This window comes from Leguminivora glycinivorella, chromosome 12 (genome assembly GCF_023078275.1).
Source record: "Leguminivora glycinivorella isolate SPB_JAAS2020 chromosome 12, LegGlyc_1.1, whole genome shotgun sequence".
In the NCBI taxonomy this organism is placed as follows: Eukaryota; Metazoa; Arthropoda; class Insecta; order Lepidoptera; family Tortricidae; genus Leguminivora; species Leguminivora glycinivorella.
In genome coordinates, this window is record NC_062982.1 from 21,402,026 (window position 1) to 21,415,659 (window position 13,634).

Here is a 13,634-nt window from a genome sequence, read left to right on the forward strand (position 1 = left end):
GCACAGAAGGCTCACTCCTTTGATGTTCACAAAATGCCGTCATTCTAAATCCTTACCTACATTAACAAACGGACCGCACGCGAGCAGCCGACATTGATTTTTATTGCGCCCCGCGAAGGTCATCACCACTGAATGGGCCGCGAAATCACGGCCCCCAACATGTACTTGTAGCTAGCGCGGCGATAGCATCGCGGAGTGAGCCGCCCTGTCATGACTTAGATTGAATTGAAGAAAAGCCTGGGTATAAACAATCACGACTTGGTGAATAAATAATTTTTAAGAAAAAAAAACCGCCTTCCTTTGGGGTTCTGGTGATAAATACTTTCAAATGTTGGATTATGTTATCAATTCGTCTGTATATTTTTTAATGTTATTCGATATCTCCGTCATTTCTGAACCAATTTTGAAATCTGGATGATTCTGAAGTACTTACAGATGAGAATGATTATCAGAACGGAACTCTAACCAGGGGCGGCTCACTCTTCATCAGCAGTTCCACTGCACCAAATGTCACTGTTCTGGACGGAAGTGCATGCTGTTCTTATAAAAATACCAAAGTCACTATAAGTGTGCCGTTCAGATTTGAGGAGTTCCGTTCTGACCATCATCAGCAATTCCACTGCACCAAATATCACTGTTCTGGACGTAAGTGCATACTGTTCTTATAAAAATACCAAAGTCACTATAAGTGTGCCGTTCAGATTTGAGGAGTTCCATTCTGACCATCATCAGGAGTTCCACTGCACCAACTGTCACTGTTCCGTACGTAAATGCATGCTGTTCCTTTAAAAACACAAAAATCACCATATGTATGCCTTTCAGATTTGAGGAGTTCCCTCGATTTCTCCAGGATCCCATCATCTGAACTGGGTTCTGAGAAAAATGGGACCAATCTGTATGCATATACATTCAATCATGAAAAAAATTTCAAAATCGGTCTAGTAACGACGGAGATATCGAGGAACAAACATTAAAAAAAAAAAAGACATACAGACGACTTGATAACCCCTTCCTTTGAGATATGGAAGGCGGTTAATAAGTAATTATGAACGGTATTAAAATGTAAATATAAAAATCCATGATTTAGCAAAATAGAGCATGTCTAAACGGTTAAATTACCTCGTGGCAAAATTATATTTCAGTTTATTTACGAAATAAAAGCACTTCTCAAAATTCCGGGATGACGCTAGGAAGATAAATATGTACATAAATACCATAGATCTAAACAAACAGAACCAAAGTGTTGCCATCTTTAAGCGTTAAGTCACAAATGTTACACTTTGGCGCCCTCATTTAATTTCTAGGCAGTATCTTGAGCTGTAAGAGTACTTATGCTTACAATGCACTTTTCCTTTTTTCTTTTTAATTAATTTTAGTGTGTTCTGTTTGTTATTATTCTTTTTTTATATAGATCACAGTCTGTTGTTATTTTTCTTGTAACGTTTTCACTTTTATTCTTTTTAACTGTTTGACCACTTTTCTTGTATGTGTTTTGCATTTCTTCTGTCTGTTACCCTCCGTGAATCTTTCTCACTTGATGGTCTCATCGGAAGATCAGCGCTGAAAGTCCCCAGCAACACGCTGAGATGAGGCCATTTCGTGGCACCATTATTTTCTGTCTTGTTGTTATTGTTGTATTTTGTTGGTCTTGTTGTATTTTGTCTTGCCTGTGTTCACGAATAGATGTTTATTCTATTCTGTTCTATTCAATGTCTCTATAACATTATCCATTGAATTGATATTGTATTAACTTTGAATAATAGTTTCCGAGCGAGTCAGCAATAAGCGGAAACGTTAATTGCTTCCAGCAGTTCACCAGAGTGCACTCTCATTCGGTCACTCGTTCAGGATATTGCTTCAGACTGTACAATATCCTATTTGTTTGAGAACTACATATATGAACTAGACCCTTCCCATAAGGGGTAGGCAGCAGTGGCGGCTGGTAAAAATTTCTGCTAGGCAACACCAAAGCAAAAAGAAACCTACCTTAACCTTAGGTACTTTACTAGTAATCAATTTTAGGCAAGCCGGTGGGAATCGGCTTGTATGGACCAGCCGCTGCTGGTAGGCAGAGCACATGAAACTGTACAAACGAGCAGACAGGTCGCCTGATGGTAAGCGATCACCGCCGCCCATGGACACCCGTGTTAGAAATTATGGGGTGGAATGAAAACGAAATGGAAATATTGGTAATATTGCAGTGGCAGGTTGTTAGCCGATTGACTCTGACTTTTCGACACCCACGGGAGGAAAAGGTGTTCAAATTCTTAGCACGTCACTACAGGGTGATATTAGACATTCAGTGTTTTTACTCATAGTCCAGAAATTACTCAATCACATTTTTTTTGCCTTCCCTTTCTTCCGCCACCCATCACGATTTGCCGCCAGTCACTGCAAAATTTGTCGAGGTCATCCCGCTATTTTTTTATTATTATTATTTATTAAATATTTAATAATCAGGCAGGCAGTTAAAAAACTGATATAGTCTGTATCCAGTGATCATTATGACAGTAATCATAGCAGAGTTGTAGATGTGATGTGCTTGTCTATTCTAAATTCATTCTAGTCTAATTTCACAATTTGGATGAAGTTTAATTTTACGCCAGTTTCATTTCAGATTTCATGTAAGGTGCATTAGGGTACCTAATTCTGAACGACAGAAATGTTCGGATAATTCCGAAAGGGGAATCTTGATATGATGGAAATAATGCTGATTTTTATGCGACTTTCGTAATTAGACGACTTTCGGAATTACCCTAATGCACCTTACTCTCAAATATGTAGTTACTTTACTTACGCTCACAATAATACATGTTTCGTAGCCATCTATCTTTATCGCTCTTGCGTATTGGCACGACAGAGCCAGACTGCATTTCTGTCGGCGTCTGGCGTCGACGATTGCTATTCCGCTACGCCGGTTGGCCTCGCTTCTGCGTGCGTCCGAAGAGACAACCGTTGACGCTACGTATATATCCCCCACTCATAGTGTTGTGTTCCTGCGGGTGAGTAAGGCTGCCAGAGCTCAAAGCGGGCGCGGTATGCTGATGACGGGAGGACTTACGGAACTAATTTGTTCCGTCTATTGTCCTTTGAGTCGTCGGCAACCCGAACCGTCCTTAGAACTTGTACACTCCTTTTTGCTGTGTACTTAACACAGCAAAAGGGAATGTACAATTAAGTTTCTAATGGGGTGGCAACGCGCATGTGACACTCTTTGAGTTGCAGGCGTCCATAGTTTACGGTGACCGCTTTCCATCAGGCGGACCGTATGCTTGTTTGCCACCGACGTAGTATTAAAAAAAAAACGTGGTAATGGTAGTCAAAACGAAGTCTGGTTGTGTCGCGTCACTACAGAAGAGCGATAGGGGAGTGCTACGATACGCTTAGTCGGTTTTCACATTATCCGATCCGATTTCGAATGTCGGAAGGATTTCAATGGAATAAATCCAATATGGCGCCTGGTATGGGATATCGGTCCGACATCCGATATCGGATCGGATAATGTGAAAACGGCCTTCCGAAGCGTATGTGATTGTAACGTTAACACTGAGACACTGACTATAAGTACTTTTTTATTTTTTTTTATAAGTACTCATAAATATTTACAACCTTGTAATTAAATCGATTAACTCATACACATATCACGTTAACCAACAAGGAAATATGTGCTCAAAAGCTGTCGCCGCCTTGAATGCCAGTGTTGGGCGTAGGTACCTTATAAGAATTATACTTGTGTATTTTTTTTTAAATAATTACATGTAATTATGTGTGTGATTTGCAATTGTTATTACAATAATTTGTAATTTAATTACTTACAGAGATTATTCTATCAAGTTGCTACTATTGTTAATATAATACTTTTGCTTATGGTCGAAATTACTTGGAGGATATAGAAAGCTTCACGGAAAGCGGAAACTAAGTGTACTTAATTTTTCATACATGATTTGACCCGTAGGAACATAGTTACATACAAACATAATATTTACCTGGTACATGGGTAAAAGTAACATGGTTCATTCTAAATTTTAATCCGATTTTTAAATAAAGACGATTGAAAACTTGAATTCCGTAAGTGTAATTGATTAAAGTAATTATTTTACATATTTTAATTAAAACTTATAAAAAAAACTACATTAGCATTCCACAATTTTTGTAATTGTTCATGCAATAAGCATTATTTTCTTCGTGTAATTGAAATTATATACTGTTCTTACATTTCGTAATTACAATTGTTAATTAACAATTACATTTTACCAACACTGGTTACCCTCAATCATAAATCGTAACGACATTTCCCGTGTTTACAAAATTACGGTTCAATTTCGCGTCTCCGCGAATACTTAATCATCCCTTAAATTACTGTAATTATGTAGGCGTAAGATTCAACAATAGGAACGCTTTGTTAAGAATTAGGCCAAGGGGGTTACCATGAATAAAACCTATCAGTTTCAGTAGAGAGAGAGGGACGGAGCTATATAACTAGTATAGTCTTGTCCCTTTCTCTCGACCTAAACTGAATGGCTTTAGTACTTTATGGTAACCCCCTGAAATTCTCTTTCAGAGCCCAATTGGCTAAGGTTATTAAAAATTCTTTGATCGTAACGACGGGTTGAAGTGTTAAAGAGTTGCTTTTGATTGTAAAAAGTTTGGGCGTAATTTTCTTTGTTTTTGGGAGGAATGCTCGTCAGTATAATTTATAACTTTTTAGGAATAAAGAATTTACATGAAGTCGATCACTAATTTTTGATTTTTACTTTTAGGGTTCCATACCAAAAAGGTACAAACTTTGCCACGGCTCTTGGGAGCCTGGGGTCCGCTTTGACAACTAATCCCAAGATTTGGGGTAGATTTTACGAAAGCGACTGCCATCTGATCTTCCAACCCGAAGGGTAACTAGACCTTATTGGAATCAGTCCTGTTTCCTCACGATGTTTTCCTTCACCGAAAAGCGACTGGCAAATGTCAAATGGCATTTCGCACATAAGTTCAGAAAAACTCACTGGTACGAGCCGGGTTCGAACCAGCGATCTCCGGATCGGAAGTCGCACGCCCTTACCGCTAGGCTACCAGCGCTCATTCTGTCCGTCCGTCTGTCTGTCACATAATTATATATTTTCTAATTGTATTAATAAGTAAGGACCGGTAGTTTAAGACGCGGCTATGATGTCTCGTCAATCATGTGCTAGTTTAGCAGCTTACCTAAGAGGTCGAATCGATAGCATAAGTAGTCCTCGATTTAGAAATGTGACAGACGGACAGGCAGACGGACAGAGTCGCACCATAAGGGTTCCTGTTGTTTTTGGTGCGGGACCCTAAAAACAAAGTGCTTCTATTTATTAGATCAGAATGAGATGGCAGAAAACTTGAACAGAAATCCAAAAACTTTAACAAAACTTAAATTAGTCGATAACATCCTATTGGCTGTCCAAATTAATAGGAGTTTGTGTTTATTGAATACGTAAATGGTTTAGCACATTGTAAAATAAAGCAATAGAGTTTTATCTATGTAACGTATAACTTGATTGGTAGATTGACTGACAGGCCATGTCGAGTTATTTTCGAGCATCTAATTAGATACTTGCATGAAATCATGCGCAGATCCAGGGGGGTCATGGGGGTCATGACCCCCCTGGAGCCTGAGTTGGCTATACAGATAGACCACGTGACCCCCCCCCGGGGCCCCGGTCCTTTACCACGTGACCCCCCCCCCGGGCACGAGGCTGGATCCGCACTTGCATGAAATAGGTACTTGCGTGGGTTTGAAGTTATTTCCAATATTATAAAATACGAGTGGGATATGTGATGAAAGAGAAGAGTCATAGTCACGTTATCGTTACGAGTCTTCTATTTCCGATATCTTAATTTTATAAATAAATACTTACTTACTTGGTTACTTGGCTGACGCGAGAACCCAAAATGAGTTTTGGCCTCCAACACAAGAGCACACCACTTTGCTCGGTCTTGAGCGGTATCGCGCCAGCTTTCGCCGACGCCGAGCTCACGGAGGTTTACCTCCGTTCTATCCGCCCAACGATATTTTGGATGACCGGTTATTTTGGGTGACCAGTGGACGGTGTCCATTCGGTCTTCCCAAGTAGGCTTTTTTAACTGCGCGATCTTCACTCATCCTTTCAAAGTGAGGTGACCTAGCCAACGGAGACGATGCGCTTTGGTTTCACCTATTATATTTGGTTCCTCAATTTCGACATTATTTCGGATAAATAATGTACCTAGTGGTCTATGTTTTTTTCCAACAATTTGAAGCACGGTGTCCATTGACTCTTCAACATTCATGCCCACATAACATCCTTACCCCCTTATTCATCAATCATCTAAGGTAGGTAATAAAGATAACGTCCCCTTTATCAGACTAATTCCTCTTCACCTTAATTATTCAATACTTAAACTCACCGTATCATTCCGCCCCCCCTTACAATAGAGAAACCGAAAACCGGCTAACAGAACTAAACCTATCCCAATAGAACTGCGGTATTGAAGATACTTGAATCTATACTCCAATTGCTAATTCGAGTCCAAAAAAACTACTACGATGTTGCCACTGCAATAAAATGTTTGTAAAATAGTATAATCCTTTTTTTATAAAAACACACGCCAAGATAAATTATTTATTATTTATTTCAATCCTTTGATTTATATATTTAATAGTCTTTTATTATTTACATAAATACTAGGACGCTCGATTTTTTTCTTTTTTTCCGTGATTTTTAGTTGTAAAGTTGACCTGGTATTGCGCTTGTATCACTTCAGGTATCAATAACATTTGGTGCTATATTTTGCGGTATAGAACAAACTATTGATGATATAGATATTGTGACCAATTTTTTATACATATATTTTACAATTAGCTAATCAACGAAATAGTGTATAGTGGGCCACGGCCGCCATTGTTTTGGAAGCGGCCATGACACCATGGTCTGTCAAACTGTATTTGAATTTATTATTAAGGTGAAATACCCCATAATGGACGGTGATGCCATTATGGACAAAAAAACACAAATCCTTAAAAATAAGTATCTAAAATTAGGTTCTAAAAACTGACGGCTATGTACCATAAACTAGAGTTGTAGAGCTGTTTCATTTTGAAGTTTCAATTAAGTCGGCTATTTCTGAAGGATTTGGCGAAAAGATAAAATTCACCAGTTTACTGAAAAAAATATCAGGACGAATTCTTAGTAATGTTGTTAAGAGAGTTGAGTTCACGTATAAAATAATAAAAAAATAATGCTCGGTGTAAACTTGAATGCGTTTTACTTACTGCATTAAGCATGAGATAAGGTATAAAACATACTAGTTTGTTGCTCCAAAGATATAAAGAAATAGCGTTATTTTGCGAGTGTCCATTACTGGAACCGAAAAACTACGTACCTCCTATGATGGACAAGGAACAATTTACAAAACCAAAATTTACAAGAAACAATCCTATGTTAAAATAACCCAAACTAATTGTATTTATGGTATATAAAATTGACTCATTGACTATCAGTTGGCTTTAAAAGTAAAATTTTAAACTTATTTCACTGTCCATAATGGGGGATCCATTACTGGAGATCTGCCGTCCATAATTGGAGAAAAAACACCTAGTTTTAATTTGTTAACTATGAAGAAACCAATAGGAGTATCTATTCTGCAATACGCTTGAAATGTAAAAGAAGGATAGGACATTCAAGATTTAACACGCTTAGTGGTAGAATTTTTACATTTATCAGTGAAATATCAAAAACAGGCGAAATTTTTTCTTAAACTGTCCATGATTGGGTCCGTTACCTTATGTATGATACACAGATATACAGACTACATCTCTGATATATGATAGACAGACTTTAATATGCAAGTAGCGCTTTATTGACAACCGACACTTATGAACCTTTTAGATAAAAAATGGCACATGTAATGATCTATTGTTTTACCTTAAAGAGAGTATTTGCAAGTATGTAAGTAAGTTTGAGTAATGTTCTTTAATTTATGGTTCCATATCTCCTGAGGAGTCTCAGAGATACATTGGGCACTCGTTCAATACGCTAAGGAAATACCTTTCGTCCCCTGACTTCGCCACGCGCCATTCTGAGAGCCAGTTCAGGTGCTACCCTTCAGCAATAACATTCTAATATTGGTAATGGGTTGTTAGACTTCAATGACTAATTTAATAAACATTGGCGAAAATTGCACCTGACTGAGACAGGGCATCTTTAGTGCATACATTTGTTTGGTTTAAGTTTTATTATTATTAGCACCGTGAATGAAGGTGATGTTAATTGTCACAAACACACGTAATATAATGCGAATTACCAAGATTTATCATTAGTGGCGACCGGTGGAACTAATTTGACGTATGAGAATTAAAACAAAAAACTAAAACGAATTTTCTTCACAATTTTATCATCAAGTATTCTTGGATTTCTTACGTGCCAAATAAAGAATGTAGAAGGTTGGCGAAACCTGAAAAGTATTTTGACAGTGACATAAGTGACATTGACAGCTGTGACATTGACGTATCTGCCGTAGTTTTTTTGGACTCGAATTAGCAATTGGAGTTTATTATTCATAAACGTACTCTAAAGTTATCAAGCCGATAAAGTTCGTTTGTCCCTTTCCGACGTATTCCCTTCCCTTTCCGATAGAAAAGGACAAACTAAATTTATCGGCTTGATAACTACTTTAGAGTACGTTTATGAATAAGGGGCTTAGTAATTAGTGTATTAACCGCTCCAAGATTGGTACAGGCCCAGTCTAGTTTTGAGTCTGCTGGATATATCAGCTCGGCTCTTGAACCTATACGATAATACGACTAAATGATATGTATTGTTTCAGAGGGCTTCCTGACGACGTGCTCGTTCGACTTCCTGACTGACGACCAGGACACGAAGGTGTTCGTGGCCTGCATCTTCGTGTGGAGCTACTGTATCCCCATGTCGCTCATATGCTACTTCTACTCTCAACTCTTCAGTGCCGTAAGTTCTGGAACTTCTGGAAGGTTAGGTATCTGTGCCCAGGAATTGCCTGCCTTTGTGTGGAGCTTTGTATCCTGATGTTGCTCATCTGCTACTTCTACTCAAAACTCTTCAGTGCAGAAAGTTGTAGAGCTTCTGAAAAATACTTATTGCTACTAGAAAGTCTTCAGTGCGTTAAGTCCCAAAGGTCCTGATGGGGTTGTCTGTGTCCTAAATTTGACGGTCGTGGCCCGACGTTGCGTAAAGTCACCCATGACGCTCATCAGCTTTTTCTACTTGCAACTCTTCAGTGCGGTAAGTATGAGTGACTTCCTGACTGACGACCAGGACACGAAGGTGTTTGTAGGAGCTACTGTATCCCCATATCACTCATCTGCTACTTCTACTCTCAACTCTTCAGTGCTGTAAGTCGTATGAGTTCTGTAGATCAGGAGGATTGAAGGTCACGAGCTACCTTCATGTGGAGTTGCTGTATCGCCATTAGGCTCATCTGCAATTTCTACTTCCAAATCTCGCAACTCATTTGGTAAGCCCCAGAGACTCTGAAGAGGTTATCCGAGCCAAGGATTTGAAGACCTATAGCAATAATAGTTGATCTTTGCAAAGTTCTGTGATGGTATCATGGGGAGCTTCTGCACAACTCTTAATCAGTGCGGCATGTCCTCTCTTCCTAGAGACTCTGGAGGTATTTGGTGACTTGTGATCAGAATTCAATTGATTCTGGAGAGGTGTTTTGTGACGAGAATGCAAAACTTACCTTTGTGTGGAGTTGAGGTTCTTAATGGCTTGTGACCAGGATTCAAAGATCGTAGCATTCAAAGCGTACCTTTGTGCGAAGTTACTGCATCCCAATTAGGCCGATAGTCCACTATCATATGTTTATCATAGAAATATGATCATAGGTCTGTATGCCTCCCTTTTTCTCCAACGTGAAGAAAAAGGACGGCATGTTGCCTATGATCATATTTCTATGATAAACATATGATAGTGGACTATCGGCCTTTCACACACCTGCTACTTGTATTTAACTCTCGACTGAACAGCGTGCGTAGCCGAATGCACAAACGCTCACGAAACGCTCACTAAACGAAACGCTCATAGATATCTATCTCTATCGCTCTTGCGTATTGGCGCGACAGAGAGACTACCTTTCGCTGCGTTTCGTTTTCGTTTCGCGTCGTAGAAATGATATTCGGCTACGGGGCCAGAACGGTAAGTCCCAGAAGGCAATCACGGTCTAGGTCTAGCGACCAAAAACGCAAAATCATGTTCGATTAAGTAAAAATTAATCAAGTGAATTCTGCCTTTATTGGCATAAAGATTAAACTTAAACCTTTTTACTAACCAACAGTTACATTGACCGTGTAAACCGTATACTTCTCAATACACAACTCCCAATTCGTGAATCAGAAATTCGTCCCACAAACATTCCACTACTATACAGTCGTGGAAAGCTTTTTCTTGTCCGCGACGAACGCACACCAACACACGTTACACACATGTGTTGTGATCGATTTGCCTAAACTTGCCTCTAGGGACTTGGGGAATTCATTTGCGTTCACACGGATATTTTAGGGTAAATTTACGATATACCCAGTCGTAATATGAGTAGTGTGTGAAGCGTACGTGATTATTTAGTAATGTCGCTAATATTAAATAGAATCAGACTAGTTCACCCAGCCTAAAGTTTAGTAGTAGTAGTAGGTACTTACCACTTTAATAGTACAAGAAAAGATCCCTTTCAAAGATCTCATCCAGTTAACTTTTGAAAACGAAATCAAAGTACTTTTTTATATTAATGCTGACCGTTGTATATATAAGTAGTCTCACTTATAAATGTTTGTGCTTTACAAAATAAAAATATCAGTATTCTTTTGGTTTACTTAGAAGTTGAATGTTACAGAATTACTTATGGCAGTTATGGCATTATGTAAGTTAAGTTATAAGTATAAACCCTGATGTAAATAGGTCACCTTAGCTTATCGACGCCGCAACTGCAGGGGTGTAAATATAAAATAAATTAAATCAATATTCATACACCGATTGACTGAGTCAAACCGTAAGTTCAATAAGACTTGTGTTGTGGGGACTTGTGTGACTTACGAGGTGCGGTCCAAAAGTTTCCGGCCTAACAAAGAAAGGGCTTACATATCTTTACAATTTTATTTTAATTTTTTAATATAGTCTTCCTCTGTCACAACGCACTTTTCAAATCTCTTTATAAGCTTCTCCATCACCTAATAAAAATAATAAAGATTTTTGTCCTCAAAATCGCCCTAAACCGCACGGGTCACTTCGTCAAACGAAGATTTTTTTTTTCTACTTCAGTCTACCTTAAGTTTTTAGAACAAATAATAATCACTTGGGGTCACGTCTCGAATATAAGGTAGGTGCCGAATATTTTTGAAGACACATTTCGTCATAGCAACCTTGTAAAATGAAGCAGCGTGAACGGGGAAATTGTCGCGGAGATGCCCTTGTGCCTCTGCTAAGTTTTTAAAGACTATTCTGCATAATCTGCTATCGTAATTGGATAAAAAATATTGCGTAGCATCTGCTATTTACCGTAGTCTACCCTTCTTTTATGTAAATCGTTAGAATTTCGTGACAACCCTAGAATACCGTAGCCTTTATCTTTTTTCGTGCATTTTGTGACAGAGGTTGTTCTAGGCGCCTTTTCACCATGACGTTGTCACTCCATTAATTTTCTTTTGTACAGAGTATCGTCTTACATAACCATGGTTTCATCTACAGTAGCAATTGCATTCAAAAAACTCGCTACGCGGTGTCTATGCTGGTCTCAAGTTTCATGAACTCACGGTTTTTCACTCATCTCGCTGTAAGCACGATACAAGTTTGAACAGTAACCTAGCACTAAACACCGTAAAAAAAACCTACAGCCAACAGACATCTAAAGAAACTATACACCAAAAAAGTGGAATAAATGACGAACACAATGATATCCATACTTTTTTTAAACTCTTCCGCCATATTTGTCGGGCCGGAGACATTTGGACCGCACCTCGTACCTCGATTCAAATTCAAATCTTAACAAGCAGGGTGACTACCCGCCAGCCCCGTAGCCAAATGGCATTTCTGCGACGCGAAACGAAAACGAAACGCCGCGAAAGGTAGCCTAGCTCTGTCGCGCCAATACGCAAGAGCGATAGAGATAGATATCTACGAGCGTTTCGTTTCGTGAGCGTTTCGTGAGCGTTTGTGCCATTCGGCTACGCACCCTGTACTAGTAATTTCTTCATCTTGTGATGATTCTATCAGCATTTTGTGATGAATAGTTGCATGTCACTTTCTCACTTACTTGTTACAAAGTGACAAGCATGGTGATATAGGTTACGATTGATGATAATAGCCTACCCACAAAATTGAAATTAAAAAAACCGGCCAAGAGCGTGTCGGGCCACGCTCAGTGTAGGGTTCCGTAGTTATTCGTATTTTTCTCAAAAACTACTGAACCTATCAAGTTCAAAACAATTTTCCTATAAAGTCTTTATAAAGTTCTACCTTTGTGATTTTTTTCATATTTTTTAAACATATGGTTCAAAAGTTAGAGGGGGGGGGACGCACTTTTTTTTCCTTTAGGAGCGATTATTTCCGAAAATATTAATATTATCAAAAAACGATCTTAGAAAACCCTTAATCATTTTTAAATACCTATCCAACAACATATCACACGTTGGGGTTGGAATGAAAAAAAATATCAGCCCCCACTTTACATGTAGGGGGGGTACCCTAATAAAACATTTTTTTCCATTTTTTATTTTTGCACTTTGTTGGCGTGATTGATATACATATTGGTACCAAATTTCATCTTTCTAGTGCTAACGGTTACTGAGATTATCCGCGGACGGACGGACGGACGGACGGACGGACGGACGGACGGACGGACGGACGGACGGACGGACGGACGGACGGACGGACGGACGGACGGACGGATGGACGGACGGACGGACGGACGGACGGACAGACAGACATGGCGAAACTATAAGGTCAACTAGGAACTAGTTGACTACGGAACCCTAAAAAACCCCCGACCGCGACATAGTGGACCGATTTTTATGAAACATGGCTAAGAACACTCCCGACTAACTCAGCTTTCAAACAAACAAAAACTAAATCGAAATCGGTTCATCCGTTCGGGAGCTACGATGCCACAGATACACAGACAGACAGACACACACAGACAGACACGTCAAACTTCGTTTTTGCGTCGGGGGTTAAAAATACTTCCAACTATAATGCTTAAGCCTTAAATGCGTAGTGATGCATCATGTATTTTGACTCTATTGACAGCATGTCAAAATTCGAATGAATCTTTATCAAGGTCACGCATTTAAGGGTTAAAGAGTCTGTGGAAGGCTAACGGATGCCCGACCATTTAATTTAGGCTGTTAATTACGAAACTCGGAAACGATTCGAGATACTCTTACCTGTGATTGATCGTCACAACTTCTAACGCAATTCTCGAACTCTTTGAACTCGGGCTTAATTACGATTTATTCCGATCGAATAATGGAAATGGTCCCGTCTGTTAAATCAAACAAAGAACATTAAGTAGCAAACCTATCGGGGCCCTTGGATGATGTCACAGGTACAGGTACAGCTGTATCATTTTGATAAAAATGCCGCAGGTACCTATTTTACGTG

At 39.1% G+C, this 13,634-nt stretch overlaps 1 protein-coding gene across 1 annotated transcript in view; it reads left to right on the forward strand.

Annotated features, from left to right (window-relative positions):
- Positions 1–13,634, forward strand: part of LOC125231936 (opsin-3) — an 87,960-nt gene that overhangs the window by 44,475 nt on the left and 29,851 nt on the right. Inside the window, exon 5 of the mRNA XM_048137545.1 lies at positions 8,830–8,969. Within this exon, the coding sequence (XP_047993502.1) occupies positions 8,830–8,969 (140 nt within the window). The remainder of the gene's footprint in view (positions 1–8,829; positions 8,970–13,634) is intronic.